This window comes from Leishmania panamensis (assembly GCF_000755165.1).
Source record: "Leishmania panamensis strain MHOM/PA/94/PSC-1 chromosome 6 sequence".
Lineage (NCBI taxonomy): Eukaryota > Euglenozoa > Kinetoplastea > Trypanosomatida > Trypanosomatidae > Leishmania > Leishmania panamensis.
The window spans coordinates 195,769-219,981 of NC_025885.1; the positions used below are offsets into that span (position 1 = coordinate 195,769).

General features: G+C 60.9%; 6 protein-coding genes across 6 annotated transcripts, besides 2 other annotated features; all 6 read left to right on the forward strand.

Annotated features, from left to right (window-relative positions):
* Window positions 1-350: 350 nt before the first annotated feature.
* On the forward strand, window positions 351-1,157 carry DUT (deoxyuridine triphosphatase, putative; the record flags this gene model as incomplete). Its single annotated transcript, XM_010705634.1, has 1 exon — window positions 351-1,157. The coding sequence occupies one exon, from the start codon at window positions 351-353 to the stop codon at window positions 1,155-1,157; it is 807 nt and encodes a 268-aa protein (XP_010703936.1).
* A 1,414-nt stretch (window positions 1,158-2,571) lies between these two features.
* Window positions 2,572-3,045, forward strand: LPMP_060560 (60S ribosomal protein L23a, putative; the record flags this gene model as incomplete). The annotated part of the gene is made up of 1 exon (XM_010705635.1): window positions 2,572-3,045. The coding sequence occupies one exon, from the start codon at window positions 2,572-2,574 to the stop codon at window positions 3,043-3,045; it is 474 nt and encodes a 157-aa protein (XP_010703937.1).
* Window positions 3,046-5,346: 2,301 nt separating this feature from the next.
* LPMP_060570 (hypothetical protein) lies at window positions 5,347-9,375 on the forward strand (the record flags this gene model as incomplete). The annotated part of the gene is made up of 1 exon (XM_010705636.1): window positions 5,347-9,375. One exon carries the CDS (start codon window positions 5,347-5,349, stop codon window positions 9,373-9,375), a length of 4,029 nt encoding a protein of 1,342 aa, XP_010703938.1.
* Window positions 9,376-10,080: 705 nt separating this feature from the next.
* Window positions 10,081-14,466, forward strand: LPMP_060580 (hypothetical protein; the record flags this gene model as incomplete). Its single annotated transcript, XM_010705637.1, has 1 exon — window positions 10,081-14,466. One exon carries the CDS (start codon window positions 10,081-10,083, stop codon window positions 14,464-14,466), a length of 4,386 nt encoding a protein of 1,461 aa, XP_010703939.1.
* A 110-nt stretch (window positions 14,467-14,576) lies between these two features.
* Window positions 14,577-14,861: a repeat region.
* A 1,008-nt stretch (window positions 14,862-15,869) lies between these two features.
* Window positions 15,870-16,790, forward strand: LPMP_060590 (carbonic anhydrase family protein, putative; the record flags this gene model as incomplete). The annotated part of the gene is made up of 1 exon (XM_010705638.1): window positions 15,870-16,790. The coding sequence occupies one exon, from the start codon at window positions 15,870-15,872 to the stop codon at window positions 16,788-16,790; it is 921 nt and encodes a 306-aa protein (XP_010703940.1).
* Window positions 16,791-18,340: 1,550 nt separating this feature from the next.
* Window positions 18,341-18,922: a repeat region.
* Window positions 18,923-19,858: 936 nt separating this feature from the next.
* On the forward strand, window positions 19,859-22,903 carry LPMP_060600 (phosphatase, putative; the record flags this gene model as incomplete). The annotated part of the gene is made up of 1 exon (XM_010705639.1): window positions 19,859-22,903. The coding sequence occupies one exon, from the start codon at window positions 19,859-19,861 to the stop codon at window positions 22,901-22,903; it is 3,045 nt and encodes a 1,014-aa protein (XP_010703941.1).
* Between the last annotated feature and the right edge of the window lie 1,310 nt (window positions 22,904-24,213).

Sequence of the window (24,213 nt, forward strand, 5' to 3'; positions counted from 1 at the left end):
ACATGTTTCGCGACCGAGGCGTCTGGCAGCCTCCAACAAGTTTGTCGACCAAGCGATTTGCTGAGCGCATCTCGTCGAGGCAGAAAAACAACTGCTAAAGTGTACTTCTCTACCGACCGTGGTGGCTCCCGACGGTGGGGCATGTGCCCCCCGCTGCTCGGCTCGTTTTTAGGTTCTCTCGCTCGCACCAGGCACTCCACTTCGCTTCACCAAATGCTTACCGGTTCCTTTTTCATTTCTGCTCCTTCTTGCACCACCCATCAAGCCCAGACCCCTTGCGATTCCACAAAAAATTCAGACCTCACCCACGCCGCTTCACTTAAAAGGCGCGAAGCAAAGAAAAAAAAACGATGAAGCGCGCTTGCATCACTACTCTTCCACGTGTGATTCTGCACTCTCTGGCAGAGCTGCAGGACGGCCTGAATGTAATGATCGACCCTTCCTGGCGCACTACTCGCTCGCTGGACAATTGGGCTCTTGCCATCACGATGGAGTCCGCGGAGCTGCTGGACTCCTATCCGTGGAAGTGGTGGAAGAACCTCAACGCCACGCCTGATTTGGAAAACGTCAAGATTGAGCTGGTCGACATCTTGCACTTCTCTCTTTCTGGCGCAATGCAGATGCGCTCCACCCCGGATGATGAGATCCCAGCTGTATCACTCAAACCCCTGAAGGAGGTCATGACAACGTTTCGACCAGCAAAGGAATGCGCGAGCGACCCGCACGATGTTGTGTTTTTTCCCCTCTCTGATACGCAGAACGCCATTGCGAGCTTCCGCAACGTCATCCAACTCGCAAACGCCTACCGCTTCGATGTCATTATTGAGAGCATAATTTACGCCGCCGAGGATCTTGGGATCAACCTGGTGGCCTACTACATTGCAAAGCACACCCTGAACTGTGTACGTCAGCTGGGTGGCTACAAGGACGGGTCTTATGTGAAGGTGAGCGATGGTGTTGAAGACAACGTACTTCTACACGGCTGCATTAAGGACGTCTCCCTCGCGGACGTTCTCGATGACTGCAAGTACATCGAGGCGTGGAACCGCATCATGAACCGCGTTTACGAGGCTTTCCAGGTTAAGGTATGTGACCGTAGGAATACAGAGAGCTGGTTTGCCCTCGCCAAGGACTACCAGCGAGGGATAGAGGCTTAAAGACTGGTGTGCTTCCCTGATCCTCCTGTTACCAACCGAGGGTCAGCGTTCTCCAGGTCGAGGGCCAGGCAGTCGAAGGGGGCACAGTTATCGATTTCGGTTTTCGGGGTGGGCCTTTCCTCTGTTCGCCTTGCGGCGCGAGGGCGTCTGCCGAAAGTAGACGCTTTCCTCCTCTTGAGCGTGTCTCACTGCTGCGCTTGTCAGGGTCGCCGCATCGGGCAGAGGAAGGGGTTCGTTGGGGCCGGTGCTGGCGGGCGGGGCTCATCGCTATGGAGTGGAAATGCACACCCTTTTTGCTTCCTACACCCTACTCTTCCAGGACCGCATTTCTTTCGCGCGACCGGGGGGGGGGGGGCAGCGAATCCGAGCGGAACTCAAGCGAACGCACCGGGAAGCGGGAAACACAGAGCGAGGCAATCGTACAGACGTGTCCTTCCCAAAGCGTACGACGGGATGGCGCCAGAAGGAGAGATGTGACCCCTTTTCCTCGCTGTTTCTTGCTGGAAGGTTTTCGTGTGAGCTCTGCCCACGGTGCTTGGCACGTCAACAGGGTGCTTTCGAGGAGTGTCATTGTGTTCCCGCAGGATTGCGGTTCACCGGCGTTCTTTCGTTTTCTACGGTTAGTGTATCGTCAAGATGCCCCCAGCTGGCTCTTTTTCTTTCGCTCGTTAACGATGACACACACACACACACACCCACACACACATCCGCACGCACTCTTTCACCCACTAGCTGTGTTTCAACTGACTGCCGCTCAGGCCCCCCCACGGTGGTGCGTCAAATCCTGCGGCACGCTCTGAGCTATACCTTAACAGCGAACAGAAAGACCGTGACGGCTGCGTTGTTGCTCACTTCATCCCCGAGGAGAGCAGATTTGGTGGGAATGTCTTTGAAGGCTCATTGGCTCTTTTTCCCCAACAAACCAGCAGAATACGGGCAATACGCCCCTGCGCAGCCTTTGCGCGCGAGCAAAAAAAAAAAGGTCATCATATTGCTTAGACGAGTGTGCCGAGTCTGCTCCTTCTCTGTTGCTGGAAAGTTTGCCTGGGCCACACCTAAGAGAACGCGTACGCCAACACGGACACCCGATTCCCCCCCCCAAAAAAAAGGATATCGTTCCTACACCTTTATTAGTTATGCCGACAACACCCAGGATGTGTTTGAATGGAGGTCGCAGCCCTTCGATGTGCCATGTCCCTCACCAGTGTTTCCATCACCTTGGCCGGAGACGGCCAAACAGTACCTGTGCCCATGTCCGGCTTCATTGCGCTCACCCATCTGCTATCTTTGTGCCGACCGTCACCACCACTTCCCCCCCCTTTTCTCCTGCCCTGTTCTTCTTTGCTTGGGACAATCTGCTTCGCACGCCTCTACACGTGCGATAACGCGCTCTTCTCGCGCGCCTCTGTCCAATATGGCCTGCCCAACTGAAGCAGTGTTGTTTTCCACCATGGCTGCTGCTCCGAAGACCGCCAAGAAGGCCGCGCCGAAGGATGTGAAGGCGACCAAGGTTGTCAAGGTGACGACGCGGAAGTCCTACACCCGCCCGCAGTTCCGCCGCCCGCACACCTACCGCAGGCCAGCAATCGCAAAGCCGAGCAACCGCGTGACCGTGGAGTCGAAGGACATTACTGCCTTCAGTGTGATCCGCTACCCACTGACGACAGACAAGGCGATGAAGAAGATCGAGGAGAACAACACCCTGACCTTCATCGTGGATGCCTGCGCCAACAAGACCGAGATCAAGAAGGCGATGCGCAAGTTGTACCAGGTCAAGGCTGTGAAGGTCAACACCCTGATCCGCCCGGATGGTCTGAAGAAGGCGTACATCCGCCTGTCTGCGGCCCACGATGCCCTGGATACCGCCAACAAGATCGGTCTTGTCTAAGCACGTTCGTTGACATTCCCTCCAGCGACCAAAGGTGTGAGGTGTCGAGTCATGTGCCCCCCCCCTCTCTCTCTCTCTCCATGCCTCGCCTCGAGCTCCCATCTCCCGTTGCGCTGCTGTGGGAGAGGCGCTCACTTCTCTCTCGTTTCTCATTTTTTGTACGCCTTTTCGTTTTTACATTTTTTTAACCCCCAAACCAAACAAATAAACACAAAAAGCGCCCACATCGCCGATGGAGAAAACATTTTAAAAAAGAGGAGGCCGCCCGGCGCTCTGTTAGAGGGGCGGGACAGGCGGGGAGGCACAGAGCACCTCCATTGCACGAGGAAAGAGGCTCGACAACCTCTTTCCTCGCAAGCACCGGCACAAACCGCCGCTTTTCCATCTCGTCAAGTGCCGGTGCGGCATAATGGCTGCCCGCTCTTCCCTCCCCCGATCCGCCCCACGATAAGTGTGAGTCGAGAAGGGGGGGGAAGCACGGACGTGCCGCGTTGTTGCGTTGCTGGTGTGTGCACTTCAGCAGAGGCGGCATATATTGTCTGCCGGCAGATTTAGGGCAGGGTGAAAACAAAACGCTTGAGGTGTTTCTCTTTCGATTGATGTGCAGCTTTCTGTATCATACGCACGCATGTTTCTCCATCCGCCTCCCCGTTGACCGCTCCTGTGCCTCTCTTTCTCTCCCTCCGTCTTTTTACACCTTGGCGATACCCCTCCTTGGGGCTGCACTGTGGGCCCCCTTCCCTCTCTCCCCTCACCAGCATGCGTCCTCTCCAATTCCCATCATATTTTCCTACGATTTCCTGCTGCAAGCCAAAATTAGTCGGACGCTGCGCTTTGTAGCTTCTCCCTTACGTGGGCATCACTTTAAAGCTAACAGGTGCTCATCTCGCGGAACAAGGAAGCTAAGCATCTTCCCCAACGAGCGCTTCACATCGTTTTCAGAGATCCCACGCTCTCCGCGGAGCTGTTTGCCTGCCGCATCGTAGCTGTTCCCCACCTTCGCTTGTTGGCTGTGTAGCGCTTGAGTCAGCCTCTGCGGTATAGAGAGAGAGGGTGAAGAGGAAGGGAGGGAGGGAGGGCCTTCTTCGGAGAGGGATGCCGGGTTATTTCGCTGCACCTCACGTGACACCCACACCCACACACACCCCACACACCCACACACACCCACACCCACCCCACACACACCCCACACACACCCACACCCACACCCACACCCCACACACACGCAACGACGCGCCCAAAAAGTGGAGGAGGGCGGTGGGGCCCTCCTCGTTGCCCTCCTTTTGCTGACCAAAGTTCGATTGTTGGTCGCCTCGCTGTCGTTTTTCTCTTTTTTTTTTGGCGTCGCCTCGGCTGGGGGGCGCCCCTCTCCGTGAAAAAGGCGCAGCGAAGGGCCAAACCAAAACAACGAAAAACACGAAAGCGCGCAGGCGTTCCCAAGTCGCTCATTTCTCTCCTCTTTCGCTTCTCTTGCTGAACTCATAGAGTAGATCGGTGCCTACACACCCCTGCGGTCGTGCGTTGTGACTTAGATCATCACGCAACCTTCTCGCCCCCCTCCCCCTCTTCTCTACCCTGTGCGGGTCTTTTTCCGGGTGCTGCAGGGAGGCGTCGTACGGAGCGCTACTCTCCACTCGAAGAGGGAAGTGAGGGCGCACTACACGCACAGGATTAGAGCGAAACGGGCGCCTTATTCTACACGGTGTTGCCGTTTTGTTCTCTTCCAGCAATTTCTGCCGCCGTGATCCGCTTCCGCTCTCGCTATCTGTCATTCTTCGTGCTTGCGCGCTGTTGCGCTCCTTGTCGACGCAGTGCACAATGGAGTTAAGCAGACGTATTGCGCGTCTCCCCTGCTACCGGGGCGCACCAGCGGCGCGCGAAGATGGGCTTACATCCTCTCCTGGTGTTTACGTCCTGTGCGAAGATCTCGCATTCTCTCCAGGTGGCGAGCACCCCTCGTGTGACGAAGCGGCGGTAGTCTCAAAGCTAAATAAGCTCACCTCCAAGTACGCCCAGTTCCAGCGCAATGTCGTAGGCTGCGTCTTCGCCATGACCAGCGGCGCCTCTGCTACTGCGCTGGGATCTGCACCTGCAGTGCGCCACGCGTCCTCACGTTTCCCCAGCGAAGGACTAGACCCTTCGAGTGCTGCTGACAAGGGACGCATGACGACTGCAGGCCGGGTCGCAGCCAGCGCTACATCTGGATCCGCTGGATCGACCCCATCGGTGCCAGACTTGGAGTCGTACTGGATGGAGACCTCTCCGTTGCCCCCAACAGCGGTGCTGGCGGCGCTGTATGGTATGACGCCTCTACATGGGATTTCCTGGAGCAGCAGTAACCGAGGAGGCCCCGATGCCGGCGCTGAGGAGAACTTGCACATTGTGACGACCGTGGATGCCGATAGACTCGGCAGCGCTCGTTCATCAACGTCTTCGCTTGAGCTTCAGTGGTCGCTTTGTGGGTGCGCTGCAGACGCCATAGCGGTGCAGGGGCGGTACCAGGTGACTTTCAGGGACGCGTTTGCCATGACGACGGTGGCCGCCCACATGGCGGCTGCCGGTGCTGACGGCGGCAGTAGTTGGCAAGGCGCCGTGTCGCTCGTGCCACCGCTGTCATCATCAACCTCGTCGTACTCCCTCGCGCAGCAGCTGCGGCGGGTCTCTGCCCTGCTCGGTTTAGACAGTGAAGGGTCACCGCCGGAGGCGTTGGCGGCCGTGCCACCGTCCGCATCGTTGCTGGATTGGCCGGAAGAGTTCTTGTGGAATTTGCTGGTGTCGCTCTTATCCAGTCTTGCTCTTGTACACAGTGCCGGGCTTCACTTGTTTGGCCAAATGACCGCGGCTGATGTGCTGTGCGTTGCCTGCACGCCAACACTGCCACGACAGCTGGAGCAGACGTGGGCTGATGTTGCCGCAGCAACGGCAGCGGCTGCCGGTAAAGAGGATGTGAGGAGGTCGGCATGCGGCACCGTCTCCAGCGGCAGGATGAATGACGACTGCGTGCCGACGCACAAGGAAGCCGATGCCATCTTCCGGCGCTTCTGCTCGATAGCTGTGCCTAGCGTGCTGTTGCCACAGGCGACCGTCACCGCCGCCACCCCGTGCCATCATGTCTTCTTCGTCCTTCATCCATCGCCCGAGCTGTTTCTACAGAAGGGTAATGACCGCGCGCATGTCCTGCGACAAAGCGTGCCAAGTCTTTCCGCAGCGCAGGAATCAAAGCAGACGACACCAGCGCAACAGGCGCAACACCAGGCAGCGGACTTGGCGAGTGTGGGCCGCTTGATGAGCCTTTTGATGGAACTGCGAGCGCGGTGGCGTCAGCGTTGGCACGGGCATGCGGACACGGCTGCAGTGCCAAGCTCAGAGCTGGCGTTCCTAGTTCGAAAATTGAGCGAATGCGGCGGGCCGAGCGCGAGCTCTGCAACGTCCACACAGAGCCCTACCGCTCTGCAGCTTCTGCAACTCCAGGCGCTGCGACTGCGCACCGAGTCGTGGTACTACCGTCGCTTGGCTGAGGAAGCGTGCGATCGCCTGTCACTCGCGCGGCGGTGGCTGGAAAGCGCAGATGCCGGGCTGCTGCGCCCCTCGCTTGCAACGCTGTCGCACGCGAGGAACAGTGACACGGAAGGGCAAATGCGTGAGGCGCAGCTGGCGGACCGTGAGGCGCAGCTTACGGACCGTGAGGCCAAGTTAAATGTCGTGCTGGAGCTATACGGGCTCACACATGAGCACTTGGACGCACTTAAGCTGTCGCAGTTGCCCTCGGCTCAAGAGAGGACAAGCTTGGCAGCGCTTTCACCAGCGTTACAGTCGGATGCAGCGGCAGTGGGTGCCCCGGCAAAGTTGACGTCGAGCAACAGGGGCACTCACACCGCTGGCTGTGTGGGAGCAGATCAGCGAACGGCGCTGAAGGTGCGAAATGAGGACTCTCTTGACCGCCTACTCACCCAGACTCTACTCCAACAGCAGCACCACCTAGCAGGAGCCGCGGCAACATTGCTTGCGGGCGTCACTGCGGAAGACGGGGAGACTCCAGCAAGCACCCGAGATGGTCGATATCTGAGTCCCCAAGCCACCACCGCCACTGCCTCCGTTGTACCTGCTACTACTGCTGGTGCTACCGATGGCGAAGTCTTGCTCGGCTTGTCTTCAGTTGCGCGTCGCACCACCGCGGATGACACACTCCTCCTCACACGTGCTGCTGCCCCGTCAATGGCGGCGGAGACATCGCCGGTGCCCCCCACACAGCGCCATCTGGACGTCGAGGGCATCCCTGAAGGCGACGTTGCGACACCCCCGACGGCGGCAGCAGCCGGTCATCATTTCAACGACGAATCCCGCGTTACCGTGGTCGAGGTAGATCTGGATGCAGCCGAAGATGATGGGCGCGGCATCAACGTAGCAAGCCAGGCGAGCGCAAGTCCGACGGCGATTCACGCTGCTTCTGCTGGAGGATTGGAAGGACGCGCAGCGTGGGCGGCAACGGTGACGTCGCCGTCTGCGCTGCTCTACTCCTCAACTGCTGCTGTGACTCGGCAGGGGGCTCAGGGCTGGCCACAGCCGACCTCCCAGCAGCAACGACAGCAGCGCCAACTTTTCTCTCCCCCACTCCACACCTCCCCGTTCCTAGACATGCAGACTCCAATGCGCTCTCCTGCACTCCCCAACATGGGGTACCCAGATGGCTCCGCCGGTGGTACCGCGGCTTCTCCTGGCGCAGGCGTCAGCAGCGGCGGTGGTCGTAGCCACAGCAAGTACAGCGCATTGTCGCTCCTGCGCACGCCGCCGTCGGCCCGCCGCCGTGGCACCAGGGTGGGCACTGCTGCTGCGGTGGCAGCTGTAGGGACAAGGGCCGCACCGTCCTTCTTCCGCTCTCCATCGTTGCACTCGCCGGACAGCTATCGCTCCTCCACCAGACCGCACAGCGCTCCCACGACGGATGTGTTAGCCAGCGCCGCAGCGGTGCTCTCTCCCCACGTCACGACTGAGCGCTCCCTTCCGCAGCAGCGTCAGCACCGACGCCGCTCAAGCTCTCGCGGTAGCGCCGGCGATAATAGCGGCGGCGCGTACGCGGGGGCCTTGGGTGGCCTCTCACCACCCACGGAGGGCTATCGTCAGCAGAGGAATGGTGACGCTGCAGCGTGGGCGCACCAACAGTTGACAGCGCTCGAGGAGATGCAGACGATGCTGAGAGCACAACAGCCGCCAACACCGCGTAGTCGTGCGTCAGCCGCAGCGGCGACCTGCAGCCGCAGTCCTGACGTGGCGGCGCTTGCGTGCGCGCGGTCCCCGGCAACCCCACTGCTTGCACCACGCGTTGCAGCGGGACGACATTCCTCGCCCACGGCGGCATCCTCGGAGGTGACACCGGTACGTGGCACAATGCCATCGTATTGCGGCGACCCCGCAGGGATGTGTCAGATGGAGAACGCTCACATGCGCAGCAGTGACAGCCGCAGCGGAGCCCGCCACAGTGATGACTGGGGCGGTTCCACTAGCGCAGCTCGCGACTTTGGTGGCGTCGCTATTGCTGAGCGTCCTCGGGTGTTGCTGTCCTTCACCCCTCCATACAACATGTCGCTGGCGTCGTCTCCCTCCATCTACCAGACTCCTGCAGAGACGATGACATCCGCTGAAGGTGGTGCGAGGATTGCCTACGCAGCTGCCAAGTCCTCAGAAACACAGAGTGGCGCCGCTGGGCAGCGCACACCACCAGCAGTGCAACACCCTACCACTACGAGGCTGTATGGAGGTGCATCCCACGAACCCACCTCCTCTCTCTCACCGCCGACGCGGACAAAGATTGGGTGCGATGATGCTGTTACAGTCGCCAGACGAGGCAACAACAACCGCAGCAGCGTCTCGAGTGTCTTTCACTCATCCGCCTTGTCAGCGAGCGGAGCTGTGGCACGTGGCAACAACGCAGCCGACCTGCGCCAGCGCAGTCCGCCACAACATGCCACCTCGTCTCCCGCCATGGTGTCTACGGTGAGGTCGTCTGCGTTTGCTTTCGGTGCCTCCGCAGGGATATCGTCTCACGGTACGGGTGGCAGAAATGCCCACCGCCCTCTCAGCTCACGAACGGCGTCTGCGCACACCACCGGGCCCAGCGCAGGTGGTACGAACGCTCGAGGGACTGTGATGAGCACATCTAGTAGTCGTGTCAGCGGTAGCCATGGTGGCGGTGGAGGGCCACTCCAGCGGCCCGGCGATTCTTACTCGCCGTCAGCTTCGTGGGCATCCTTTGCCTATGCTGGTGCGTCGCGTACGAGCTCCACGACAGCAGTGGAGCTGTTGCGACGACTGCGCGCCAACACAGGGGCGTGATTGAGGAGAAGGGTTGGTGCGCGTCTGGGTGTTGGTGCTGCGTTCGTTCGTTCGTTCTTCTCCTGTGTGCATGGTTGCTGCTGCTGCTGCTGCGAGCGCCTGCCATATCTATGTTTGTAGTTAAACAGAGACCAAGCTTACTGTGCGTAGCGTGATCCTAGAAAGCGCCTCAGCACACGCCCCCTTGCCTGGGGATAACGTGTGGAGAAGTTGCCCCGGTCGAGAGATGAGTGGGTGGCAAGGAGAGAGGGCTTGGGGCCCCGCCGATGGGCCGTCCAAGTCCGTCTGCAACGGTGGTGCCGCCGTTGTATCCTCTGCCCCTCTCTCTTCGTCTGTTTCTCTCCAGAGCGTCATTGCCACTCCCCTTCTCCCTCACCTCATTTCACCTCACCTCACCTCACGGCGGATAGCCAAGCGAGCGAGACCCCCCACGAACACACAGACGCAGCGATCCACTCACCTGATAGAGACTCACACGCCACTCGATAGACTTTGCGTAAGAGACACATGTGTGTGTGTGTGTGTGTGACCACGTGAGGTGCGCCCCCACCATTGAGGTTGCCGCTGCGTGCGCTGTGAGCGAGAAGGCTAACACTAAGGGCAGCGGTCCGCCCGTAGCAGTGCCGTGCGCCTTCCGCCTTTCGTGGTGCCGACGAGGCGGAACTCCGGCCTCATCCTATATAGGGCACACACTCACACACACACATGCAGGAGCAGTATGTGCGTAAGGAATGCATGGCCATTGCTGGCCAGATGATCCTCATCACAGCTGGCGATGGCACCACACGCATGAGCGCTAGCACAAGCCACGGCAGCATCAGCGTGGCGGCGGCGGCGCGTGTGACTACCGCGCACCCTTCAGCGACACCAAGCGAGACCAAGGTAGTGACTGGTCTTGATGATCTGCAGCGTGCTTGCGATGCGGTGGTGCGGCACGCCATGACGCTCTACCGGCTATGTCGTCGCCCCGGTGGAAGCGCCATCGACATCGTCTGCGTTGGTGCCGGAGCGGCGAGTGCGGCTGAGGAGGCCGCGTATTGCGTCTGCGCGGCAGTCATGGCTCTGGAGCCACAATTGTGGGCATCTCTGGTGCGACGAGCTCAGCTGCTACGTCCACGCAAGCCGAGCCTTCTCTTCGTCGCCCCTGTCGCTGTCCCACCGATTGTGGTGAGGGAGGTGGAGAGATTTTTCTGGCGAAGTCGGCATCTCATGAGCACCACCGCAGCACCTACAGTGGTTACGAGCGGCACCTCCACTGCGGTCGCCCCGCGCACTAGCGCCGCGTCTTCGCCCTCGGCTCGCGGAGAGGTAGGAGCAGTGGTACCAACTGCATCTGCTTCGTCCTCAGCCACCGCTACCGCCACCGTTGGCCTGCGGGCTCGGCAGGCGGAGGCTGTCGCTGCGTGTTTCTTCTTCAAGACCATGTCCGCAGCGGAGCGACTTCGACGCAGCGACGTTTTTCAGGTGCATGTTTGGTCACCTGAGGCTAGTCACGCTGTGGGGATGTCGGGTAAAGCAAACACCACCCTCACCACAGCAGCAGCAGCAGCAGCATCCGCCGTCACTGCGGTTGGCGCTCTGTCCGTAGAGGAAAACACTGATGTTGTCGTTTCATCTTCTCCGATCAAACCCGCTGGCGCGGCTTCCAGGGCGCAAGCATGGACTGCGGGCCTTAGGAGACGAGAACGTCGGCCAGAGCATCTTGTCATGACACGTGGTGCTGCTGCTCCTGCTACTCTGCTGGGTGACACCGGTCACCCCTTGTACACACGTCCGACCCAATCAGCAACTTCGCTGCTGCCGTCGTTCTCGTCTGCGGCATCGATGCTCTTCACCGATGGTTTGGATGACTGGGGTGGGTGGCAGGCAGCTGGCAGCACTCGCACGAATCTCCTACCGCCCTCGAGTACGCGCAGGTCCGGTGGCGTGGACGGCGCCAAGTATGCTGCGGGAGTCGGTGGCTGGTCAAGCGGGAGCAGCTCACGGAGTCGGGATTCGAGCCCAGGCGACGGCGACACCGGCGCGGGAAAGCTGCAAGGCCGCTATCCAGCGGCTGGCGAAGGCGGTTGTTCACGAGATCAGCAAGCAGCCGACACCACGGCTGTGCTTACACGACTGTACGCGTTAGCGCTGTCGACAGAGGACCCAGCCGCTGATGAGCTTCTCAATGCCGAGGCCGCCATGCAGCAGCAGCAGCAGCAGATCAGTGGTGGTAGCGATCAGCATGGATTTGGCGGTGCGGCCGTCTCTGGAAAGGGTTCCCACGCCCCCTTCTTAGCTGCTGCCTCTCCGGTCATGCTCACGTCGGACAGCGGCCTGAGTCTCGTTGCTCTCGGCGCCTCCGTCCTGCACGCATGCGAGGCGCAGCACTGGGGTCGGCTTCAGTCGCTGGTGCGGTACCCATTGCTGTTCCGGGCCATTCCAGCTCCTGCCGAGGTGAGCGTCACTATCACGCGCGCAGATGGTGATGAGGCGCTCAAGGTTGAAGCGATGGCGCGCATGAGTGGTGCCTTAGGTATGACCTACACCATCCCCGCCACTATCTTGTCGCCGACTTCGGCAGCGCCATCTGGCTCGACTGCAGGCAGCTGCGACGCCACCTCTCCTTCTTCTGCTTCTCTTTTCGCGTACATGTCTTCTCTGTATGGTGCTGCCGGCTCCATCTTCAGCCCAGCGCGTCTGCGCACGTCGTCGCCGCCGCTGCTGTTCCCCCCTCCACCGAGCCTCGTCACGGATACATTTTTATGGACTCGGCTGCTGATTTGCAGTGCGTGGCTTCTCGTCTATGCTGACGGCCTCGTCGGTCACGATGACCAAGTAGCGAGTTTGGAGCAGGCACAGCCTGTCACTGACGGCGGAGGCCACAATGGTGGGGTGTGGCCCCGAGTACGCCCCACTCCAGCTGTGCGGGCCATCGTCGCCTACTGCGTTGCGGTCGTGCGCGAGGCTCGCGGGATGAGCGCCGGTGTGGCTGTCACTGCCCGCTCAGGCCACGGCAGCCTTCGTAGCTCCGTTTGCTGTCCTGTGTGCGATGACCTGGTCAAAGAGCAGCGGCCAGTGCTGTGGTGGTCAACGCTACGTGACGACCGTGCGTTTCTGCGAGCGCGTGTGCGAGCTGTGTTGGAGAACAACGCCACTGACAGTGATGAGGCGGATATTGCGGCTGCCCTTGCAGATCATCTTGCCGGCGAAGGCCGTGGCCGCCGATATGCGACGCCATTGCTGAGTGGCTCTGAAGGGACACCGTGTCGTATAGCCGCGCTGCAGCAGCGCTGGGGAGCGTACATAATGCGGGGTGACACTTCAGCGACTGCTTCCTGCGCCGCCGCCACTGCTGCCACACGCCGTGGGGCAGAGGGTGCATCCGTTAGCGCTGACTCGGTTGACGCTGATGCAGACTTGCGAAAGGGTGGTGCTGCCGCTGCTGATGTACGTGACCCAGCTGGTGACGACGTGGAGGAGGAGGTGGCGGAGGCAGCAGAGACGCTGTGGAGGGCGCTCACGCAGCGTGTCGCAGCCGCCACGGACTTCTGTGTCTTTCTCTCGGCGCACCCGACCGAATTCGCCAACTCTAATTCACTTGCGGCAGCGTCAGCGAAAGTTGGTCGCCCGAAGCATCCTCGAGCCGAGGACGATGAGGACGCCGCGTCACAAGTTATTCACCGCCATCGGTGGCAGGAAATGCATCGCCACCGCCAGCACGCAGTCGGGTCTGACGACAGTGACGACGGACGCATGGCGGAGGAGGGAGCCGTGGAGTCGAGTCGCCACCACACGCGCCGACGACTGAGTGGAGTGCAGCACGGTAACCCATCGCCCCGCTCTCCTGGCTCCGACGACGGTGAGTGGGGCGATGGGTGCCGCTCTCGTGCGAAAAACACCTCGCGTGCCAGCGCCGCGCTGCAGGGGAGTCGACACGCGGTGGAGGAGGCCGAGGAGTGGAGTCGGTTACTGAGCCGATGCGGCTGGGTGAACGCGGCCCCACCGTCTGGCTCGACCTCCTCGTCCATTTATGCGGAATGGGCGTCGTCACTGTTCTTGCCGTCGGCTACGCCGACACCGCAGCAGGCGGCCACGCTGCGTCGCCGACTCTCGCGCTACAACCTCACGGACGTTGTGCGCAAGCTAGTGCTTGGCCGCGGAGGCGGCTGGTTGCGTTATGCGCGGTTACTCTTTGGCGACGATGTGTGCACCGACTATCCCGCATCACCGCACTCTTGTCCACCGCCAGTCGTGCACGTAGGCGCTGCCTCCCCTAACGATCTTCGTGCACCGCCAACGATACCACCGCCAGCACCAAGCTCCAATCTGCGGCCCCGAGCGCCGTCTCTCTCGCTGCTGGAAGAGGCAGAGTCCGGCGCTGATGGCGTGTGCGTACCACACGCGCATGCGAGCCCGTGTGCAAAACGCATATCGTCTCCCGTGCGGCGGGTAATCGATGCAGGGCCAACAACTCCGCACTGTTCTTCAGGCCTCATGCCACCTTCACCGTTGCCTTGCGATGCAACTGCCGCCAATGAGGACGCCAATGTGGGCAGTACCATTACCGCAGAGCGATGGCCAACAACACCCATCGGTAAGGAAAAGCTGCCGTCCATTCCGTTGCTTGTCTCGCCGCTGATGCGGCGGCACAAGATGGCTGCTGCTGCTGCCGACTCACCACCGCCACCGTCGCTGGCAGGTGCGGCTGCTCATGAGACAAGCGCAGTGCTCCATTGCGCTCCCGATGGCGGCGCGTCATCTGCGCAGCGGTCGGATGCATCGTCGAGTGCGTCTGTCTCAGTGCCTCTAGAGCAGCTTCGTTCTCAGCAGGCTGCCTTGTACGCTCTGCTGCGCTTCCGACCACGTCTGCCGCCTTTGCGAGAGGAGGACGCCGTGCTGGAGTGTGCCTCGTGCTTCTCGCTCTTCCATCAGGAGTGCATCGCGCCGGTGCAGCTGAGCTTCATGGGGCAGGCGTTTCTCTGCCACACGTGCCGCCTACGGTGGGCACGGGCCTACGCGGCAGCTGGATGTGGGTTCTTGCATCAAGTGCCAGAGCGACGCCATGATGCGCGGATGGCGGGTGGCGGCTGTGCACCTGATCAGCATTGATGACGCTTGAGTGTGGAGAGGGAAGTGTTTGCGATGCTTCGTGAAGCTGCACACTGCGCTGAGAAATAGACTGGAGAACAGAGGCGCATCGGCAGTGCCTGACTTACTTCATCTCACAGGGGGCTCACCGCGGGGTGCGAAGCAGCCGTAGGCACGCGGCACGGCAATGCGCAGGCCCAGTCAGCTGAGCACGACGCCGGCCTCAAACTCTGATCACCTCCGCCTCGCAGCCGCTCCCACTGCGCCGGTCGCCGCGTGGCGCATATTTCCCTCGAAGTGGCGCTCGGGCCCCTCCCTCCCCTCCCCACCACCACGCCACTGGGCAGCCAGGGGGCCGGGTGGGATACAGTCGAGTCAGCATGGCGCCGTGCCCATCAGATGGATGCCGCGCGCACTGCGGCGTGTGTGTCCCTCTTGTCATCAGGGATGGCGCAAGAGAAGGAAGGAAAGGCACACAAGAGACGGAGCAGGCGAGAGCTGTGGATGGAGGACACCCATAGGCGCAGCATCGACTCGCTTCTTAGCCCCCTCAAGTCTGTCCGTCCGTCTCCCTCTCTCTTTCTCCTGTTCCACTTCTGCAGCCTCGCTAGCACTGTCCGTACTCGTTAATACCCCCTCTCTCGTCACGAGCCTTTTTTGAACCCGTTCTGTGTCCATGCGGAGTTTGACAGAACACGCGTGCCTCACTTTCGATGGGCACTCCAATGCAGGGCGGCGCCCTTTAGTCACGCGCACCACCGGCCGTGCTGATGCGTTCTTACACGCCATTTGTGTGATTTATCGCACCGCGCACTGCTCGCCGATATCGCATCGGCATGTGAATACGCCATTTCTACACCCCTCGGCTTCCACCACCGCACAGAACGTGTTCAGTGCTGCTCACTCTGCTGTTCCGTGCGCTCGACGGCAGTTCTCACGACATGCGACGCACACCTTGGGCAACTCTCGGCTATACCGCTCTCCCTTCTCCGCTCTCCCTCTTCCCCATTTCGCTCTTCTTCACCTCGGAAGCGCTGCTGCTCGTCTCTTTCCATCGTGTGTCCCTCCCGGGTCGTCTTGTAAAGGCGCGTGCTGCGTGTAGCGACATCGCGGTTTTCTTCCTTCAGTTTTCATGACCTGACGGAGGCACTCCAACTCCAGCACAAGCCCGAAGGCCCATGCACATGTTCGCTAAACCTTTCGCTCTGTGCTCTGCCGGCGCGCCGCGTCGCACTGCTGGCGCAACGGCTGGTGCCGCTTCGATGCTCGCATCGGCAGCGGCCGTGGCCGGGTCTCGTTGCACCCACACGAGGGCAACTCATCCACTGGACCTTCTTCACCGTCAGAACTATCGTGTGCGCCAAGTGGCCGAGGGGCTGTCGCCAAGCAGCGACCTGCTTGCTACGCTTCCCTGCAGCACACCCATGTCGCTGTGCAGTTGCGGCTGCCCGCACCCGACGAAGCCGACGCTGGGCGTGCCATGCATGTCCTTCTACACTACCCCGGAGCTGCTGCGCGACCGTAGCTTGTCGAAGTCCCCGGCGACTGAAACTCAGGTAAAGGAAGAACTTGCCAGCCTTGTTGGCGGCCGCCTTGTTCGGTCTGTGCAACGTGAGCAGCCGCCGCGTGGTAGCGGTATCCAGCCATTACTGGACTACAACAAGCACTGGGCCGGCGAGATCGTGCGGCTGAACCCGGACTACTTCGTGGAGCTTGCGAAGCAGCAGAAGCCGCAGTACCTGTGGATGGGCTGCAGCGACAGCCGCGTGCCCGCGAATGAAATTGTCGGCCTCTACCCTGGCGACATTTTTGTTCACCGCAACATCGCGAACATCGTATGCAACAGCGACCTCAACGCTCTCGCCGTCATCCAGTACGCGATCGAGTGCCTGAAGGTGGAGCACGTGATCGTATCGGGGCATTACAAGTGTGGTGGTGTAACGGCAGCCCTGCACGAGGACCGCGTGGGTCTTGCTGATCATTGGATTCTGCATGTGTCGGCAGTGAAGAAGCGCCACTGGCGGCGCATGCTCGCTGACCTTCCTATGCGCAACCACCTTGACGCCCTGTGCGAGCTGAATGTTCTGGCACAGGTGGAGCACGTCGTGGAGACCCACCTGGTCCAGCGTGTGTGGACACAGCAGAACGCTGAGGATGCCGCGGCGCAGCGCGAGAACCGCCCGTCGCGCAATAGACCTGTGGACGAGGTAGAGATCCATGGCTGGGTGTACGGACTGGAGGATGGCTTGATTCGGCCGTTGCTGACGCTGAATCGCCGATCAAACGTAGAGAAGGAGCTTCACAAGGCGGCTGATGCTCTCTTTTGGCGCTACGGGCAGCTGTAGACCCCTCGCCGCGTGCGCGTGCGTCTGCCGTCCTGCTACGGGACGTGGCACAGGCACGTATTGGCGAAAAGGAACAGAAGGAGGGCAAAAGAGGAGGAAAAGCCCGGAAATTGTCGCCGGGTAGGGGGGAGGGGGGAGGCAGGGCGGTCATGGATGGGTGAAGAGGCTAGCTTTCGTGAGGACGAGTGCGCGTTGACGAGAGGGAGGGAAGCCGCGGTGTCGCCAGATACAACGATGTGGCGTATAAGCCACACACAAGGCCCTTTCTCCCTCTCTCGCTCTGCTGCCAGTACACGTGTGCGTGGCTGGTGTGCCGGTCAGCTGGCGTGACCTCTTTGACGCTTTCTATACCGCACTCTTTTCACATTCCCCTCATTCGCCTGTCGCGGCTGTGCTGAGCGGCATTTGGCTTCTTCGCGTTTCCTCTCTTGCCCCCTCTTACTTCTGCATGACTATCCCAATGCGTCGGTGTGAGTCTCTGATCTGTCTCTCTCACGTTTGCTCAGCACCCTAGTCAGCACCGCACCTCACCTTTCCACATCCCCCGCTGGTTCAGATGCCAAACAATCCCCTTCTCGGCTAGCCTCCACCCCCCTCTCTCTCTCCCTACTCCGTGGGTGTGGCTAAAACGCTCCTGCTACTCACCCTCCTGACTCTTCCGCAGGCTCTCCTAGCACGAATCCACGCTGCTGTGCCTAGGCCTTCCCCTTCACCTCATTCTTGTTGTGTGCGTGTGTGTGTGTGGTCGTCTTTTGCCGCTGCGCTCACCTGATGTGGGCGCGTATTGTCATTGTCATTGTTCTGTTGTTCTCTCCCCCAACGTGTCCTCCCTGCGGAGCTTCTGGCATGCGCCACCACCTCGGTGTGTCTTCGGTCTCTCTCCATTCGCCCTTCCCCTCCCCCCTCCCCGTACGCACTCTGGCTCTTTTCAAGTGTCTCTGAGTGTTCGACTGTGCGTACAGGAGCGTCCTTCCCTGGACGCTTCCTACGACTCTCTTTAAGGCCTCGAAGGCCTGAGTCTCTGGAGAGGAGGATCAGGACTGGAAAGACAAGAGGCACCATAATGGCATGCACATGCGCGCGTGTGCGGTGTCTCGGGGACAGGGGTTTGGGTGGGGCAGCGGCGCGAGGCATCGACCTCTTCCTCTTCCTCGTCACCCCCCCCTTTCTCTCAGCCCCTTCCTGCTGGTCCCCCCCCCCCCCCACACCTCCCCTGCCTCGCCCGCCGCATTTCTGCACGTTCTCCCGTCGTGTGGCTCACAATGCGGCTCTCCTTTTCTGCTGCCCGACAGTCCTGCGCTCTGTGATGTCTCCTCTCCGGCCTGCTGCCGCGGTGGTGGTGGTGGTGGTGGGGGGTGACAGAATTGCACCCTTCCTTCATATGTGTCTCTCTCTCTCTCTCGCCCAGCTACTTCTTCTCTTCTCCCTCCCTCCACCGTTTCCACCTCTGTACATCATCACCAGCCACCATTAGCGCCATTGGCTGGTATTTCCTCCCTCTGTTTGTCTTGCGCAGACTGACCGCTTGTGTGCCTTTCCTTCCTTCTCTTGCGCCATCCCTGATGACGTAGGGAGACGCCGCAGTGCGCGCGGCATCGCAGGGGTCCGGTGCACCCACTCTCTCTCTCTCTCTGTAGGGGGGAGAAGCCCGGCAGGCCCGCCCCTCTCGCTGCCAATGCAGAGCCACGTCTGGTGGTGGCGGGGCCAAGCGACGGCGACGTGGGGAGGGGGGGAGGTCAGAGCGATGCATCGCTGCGGATGCCGGCGGTCAGGCCGTGGATGGCGTGACGTCGGAGCGGGCCGCGGCAGTGGGCGTGCTCGCACCATCCACCTGATGGGCACGGCGCCATGCTGACTCGACTGTATCCCACCCGGCCCCCTGGCTGCCCAGTAGCGTGGTGGTGGGGAGGGGAGGGAGGGGCCCGAGCGCCACTTCGAGGGAAATATGCGCCACGCGGCGACCGGCGCAGTGGGAGCGGCTGCGAGGCGACGTGCGAGGCGGAGGTGGGCCTGCGCATTGCCGTGCCGCGTGCCTACGGCTGCTTCGCACCCCGCGGTGGGCCCCTGTGGGGCAGCTCCTGGTGTAGAGTGGGGGGAGGTTTGAGGTCATGCTGAGTGGCGGAGAATGGGCGCGGTAGGAGAAAGAGGGGCGTCTGCCTATCTATGAGAAGCACCTGCCGTCTTCTCTCCGCCTTCTCTCGGTTTCTCTTCTTGTCCTCTGTTACGATGTTCTTGCTCGCTGACACACACACACACACACACACACACCAAGACCAACACGCATCGGCACAACATAAAACGCAACGATAAGGGCAACGAGGAAGGCCTCACCGCTGATTCGTGTTGCCACCACCCTCACCCTCATCCCCCCCTCTGCCCACTCCGCTGCCGTGTTTTTGGCTAGCACCAGTGCCGCCATCATCACGGCGACTGTTCTCCACCTTCCCCCTCTTCTCCTCGTGTTTCTTCTCGTTTTGTGCTGTCTGAAGGAGATTAGCTCCTTGCTGCTCGCCGTGCGCTTTCTTTGCTATACTTCAGTTTATCACCCTCGTTGTACACCCCGATACAGACGCATTTATTCCACTGTCCTCTTCATCTCACTCCACTCCCGCCCTGTGCGTAGGCGTACCTCCTCGAAACATCTACGCGAGGGTACAGGCAAGGGAAAGAGACGACGGGGCATCACCGCGCTCGACGGCGTAGTCAGATACTCGTGCCTTCGCTGACGTCAGCCAAGCGCGCAACGAGGAGGAGGAGGTGACAGGAAGGCGCGTCTCTTTTGCTTTCACCCGGGGGGCAGCGCACACACACACACACACACACACGCACACGCACGCCTCTTTTCTGCGCTCTTTTCGAGTCGAGTCGCGCGCTTCTCCCCTCATCCGCCCAATTCTCACTTTTTTATTTTTCGGCTCTCGCCCCCTCCCCCCCGCCGCCGCCTTTGCACACCGTTGCTCACACCCGTTACACACACTCACACACTCACTCACTCACTCTCTCTCTTTCCCCCTCCTCTCTCTCACGTGTACACGGCGACACCCCTAAGCGTGTAAGAGAGACCACCAATGAAGGGCATTGGCCGCCAGTCGTTTCTCGTCGTCTTCGACTTTGACCACACCATTGTGGATTGCAACACCGATGTGGTCATCCCAGCTGCGCTAGGTCGGCGCGACATGCAGCACCGCCTCATGCTGGAAGAGGATCGGATGCAGTGGACGAAGCTGATGGACACCATCATTGCGCCTTTCCACAAAGACGAGCTGAAGAAGGCGGCACACGACGCTGTTACCATCGACCCGGCGATGCCCGAGGTCTTTCGGTATCTGGTAGACGCCCAGAGGCAGTACGCGCATCGCCAGGCGACGCCTGTTTCGATGTCGCCTGACGATGCGCGCACTGCCTCTGTGCAGGACAACATGCCGGGTTTTGTTGAGATGAACATTGCCAGCGACGCGAACCTTCTCTTCATCGAGGCAGCCCTCGACGCGCGCTTCCCGGGCCTGAAAGCGCGTGTTTCGCAGATCCACAGCAACCCCTACTACGACCTGACCGCGCCTGGCGTGCTACAGGACGCCGGCTTGGACATTTACTACGGCGTGGACCGGCCGGACGGCCGCCTCAACGTGAATGATGAGGCGGAGCGTGACGCAGCGCACAACCAAGGCATGACGCGCAAGTCGCGCGTGTCCTGGTACGAGCCGTACGGTCATCAGTGCCAGTGCTGCCTCGCAGGCGGCAAGCCGAACATGTGCAAGTCGATCATTATCGAACGTCTACTGCAGACCACGTCGCTTATTGACCCCACCATCATCTTCATTGGCGATGGCGCGAACGACTACTGCCCGGTGCTGAACGTGCTGCGGCCGCGCGACTACATGTTCGCCCGCAGAGACTTTCCGATTCATCACATCCTTGCCGGCACGTTGCACCCCACCTTGAGCAAGGACGGTGCCCCCGGAGATGTCGGCGGGTGTTGCCACGTTGGCCTCTGGAAGGACGCTGCGGAGCTGCGGGGGCTTTTCCAGCTCGCCATGGAGCACCCCGGGGCGCGACTCCCGACACTCGTGCGGTTCCGCGATGTGGCTGCGAAGGAGTTCCGCTCCGTCACGATTGCCAAGCGCATTCCTTCCGTTTTAAAGCGCACCTTTGAGGAGCTGAGCAACGCGTCTGGGATCTCTGAGAAGGGCCGCCAGCGCATCGTCGAACTCATGCGGGATGCGGAGGCGAACAGCAGGGTGCCGCCGCTGCCGGGTCAGGCATGCGTGCCAGCGTGGCTGCGTAACTACGCGTACGTCTCCGAGTACGACAACGTCAACGCCGATGATGTGGCACGGCGAGTGAGCCCGGCAGCGGAGGGGAAGGAGCATCTGGTCGCGCCGCGCTGGGGCCAGGTGCCGTGGCTGCATGGGGAGATCTACTTCTACCATCTGATGTGGCAGTATTTCATGATGCAGGACACCGCCGAGGGGGCAGTGGAAGAGGATGCGACGGCAACCACGGAGACGGCGTTCACCTTCAACGTTGTCACTCCGCACGCCGTGCACAACCCGCTCTTCTCGCAGGAGTGCCGCGTTACGTCGACGCTGGGAGTGATCAGCCCGCCGGTGATAGTGATGCAGAGCGCACGGGACGTGGCACCACTGGTGTGCAGGCCTGCCTCGATCGCCGACGGTGTTATTGCACGACGCGTGCAATTCGGCAGCGATGGACCTGCTAAGCAGCTGCCATACATGGAGATGGTGCGGCAGCCGAGCGGCTGCGTCATCCCACCAGCTGCGACATTTTTCTCCCAGTACCGCGACATCTTTGCTCGCGAGAAGCACGATGTCTTGATGAACTTCTTGAAAGTGCGCGTGGTGCCAATGCTGGCATGCCAGCCATGGGGTGCCGACCGCGACTACGGCGGCATCTTGCTGCGGTGGATGCTGTGGGGCAACGGCATCGATCTCTCCATGTTCACGCTCGATCAGCTGGCCAGCTCGCACGGCAAGGCTGAGGGCAGCGATGAGACGTCGCACAGCGGCGACTTGGCGGCTCTGCGGGAGGTGGAGAAGGCCGCGTCATTGGCGCAGGATGCGAACCTCGTTGGGAACGAGGTGGCTAAGGTGGTGGCCCACCTGCAGCGGCTGCTCGACCCCGACGATGCTTGCAACGGCACTCGCCAGGTGGACATCGTCATGGACAACGTAGGCGTGGAGTGCATAGCCGACCTGTGCTTTGGCTTGTGGTATGTGAACCAGGCCGCCAGGCTTGGTGCTGCGGCTGCTGCCGGCAGCGCGCGTGTTGTTTATCACGTCAAGTCGATGCCGTACTACGTCTCCGACGTGACACCGCGCGACTTTGACCTTACCCTAGCCCAGTTAGAGGGCACCTACACGAACGAGGCCTTTGAGCCGGATTCGACGAAGCGGGAGACGCTGAAGGCCGTGCTGGAGCCATTCATTGCACAGGTGCGCGACTGCTTCGCACGTGGCGCCTTCGCTGTCGATGCCGACACCGTGTGGACGCAGCCGTCCGAGTACCGCGACCTGCCGCCACGTGTGATAAACCGGTACTTCTTCACCCAGCAGATCTCGGCACCGGCCCTTGCTGATGATGCTGCCGCGACGACAGCGGAGTCGGGTGTAGCTGCGGCTCTGGCCGACACGGCTTGTCCTGCCTCCTCAGCGGCCGGGCCCCACTGCATGAGCAAGACGCACGTCCAGGCCCGCAGCGGCTTGGTGCTGTTCAAGGGCGACCTGAACTACCGCCGGCTGATCGGCGACCGCTACTGGGACCGCACAGACTTTCTCACAGCGCTAGCGAAGGAGGAGAAGCCTGACTTGCGCAGGATGCCGGAGAAGTACAGTGCAGTGGAGCAGGCCATCGTGGCAGAGCTGACGCAAGACACACCGACATCCGCGCTGATGGACTCACCGACATTCGCCGAGGTGATGGCGGCATACTGGCCAACACAGACCGTTCCAGTGTGCTCGATCCGCACGATCAAGAGCGAGTGCTGTCTCGGCGTGCCTGGCGACCTGAAGACGAGGCTGGACCAGGAGGTTGGACTGTCGTGGCGCATCAGCGGCAAGTATGGCGTGATTCTCTTCGCTTGCGGAGAGCAGTAGGTGCGTCGATTGAGGAGGGGGAGGGTGTAGTGGGGGAGGGGGCAACAACAGTGTAGTGCGTGCCCGAGTGATCGACGCGTTTTCTTCCGTGTTCTCCTCCTCGTTCGTTCTGGCCTCACCACACCCACACACACACACACATCACACACATCACATGGCGCGCTGATCACTGTATGATGCGTGCGTTTATTGAAGAGCGTTGGACGTTGTGGTGTCCTCCAGGAGGACACGTGGGTGCCCGTGCCCGTCTTAACGTGTTGACCGGTGTTGTTCTGCGAATGCGACTTGGCCTTTCTGGTCATTTTGTGGCCGTCGTCTCTACTATGGCGGACTCCGCTGATGTGTGCTACGTGCGTGTCTCTCGCCCCATCCGAGTTTGCTTCTCTCGAACTGAAACACAAGGCGGGAGCTCGCGAGAGGCTGAGGGGACGACAGATCCTCTGTCCCCCCTCCTCTTCCCCTTCCTCCTCCTGGCTTTGCCAAGCCTATACGCACTCCCTCGTGTATAGACTGCTCCCTGACACAACGCACCTTACTGTCATGCCCTTGCTGTCGCTATAATGGTGATGCACATGACTACTCCCTCCCCCCACCGCCTGTTCGATCTCTTTCTACCTCCAACAACCTCATAAGCACTTCCCCCCCTCTGCCTCTATCTTTCTCCTCCTCTTCTCTCCCCCTCTCCCCGCGCCTGGGCCTCGGTGGTTTATCTGTCACCAGCCCCTCCTCTTCCTCCTCCGCTCTCCTCGTCGCGCTTGACGACGCAGATGTCTTCTTCCCCTCTCTTTCTCTCCCCCTCGCGTGCGTGCGACGTTGTCGTGACTGTTTGATGGATGGCGGTGGTGAGGGGCCAAATTTCCAGTCTGCTGCTCCTTTTCGCGCAATCCAGGAAGCGTGTGTGTGTGTGTGTGCTCTAGATTAGCTTGTCAGCGGTGCTTCGCCCCCCGTCCCCCTCCCCCCGCAGCCACGCCGAGCGCGGTGCACCACATGGGCGATGATTGGGTCTCCGTCTCCGAAGCGAGCGGCTTGTACAGCTGCTTCGCCTCTTTCTCGCCGCTCCCATTCAACATAATCCCCCCACGACCTCTACACGAGCGACAGCACCGCGGGTGTGACAGAGATGGTGCGGCTTCCTCATCCACTTTCACCCTTGGCGTTACGAAGAGAGGGGCACGGGGGTGGCCGGGAGGACTCTGCTGCGCAAACTGCGGAGGCGCGCGACGACAGTGGCCATGTGAACAGAGTGAAGCGCTACTAACTCGATAGTACCGCCTTGTTGTACGTCTCGAGGAGAGCACCGGTGGCAGAGA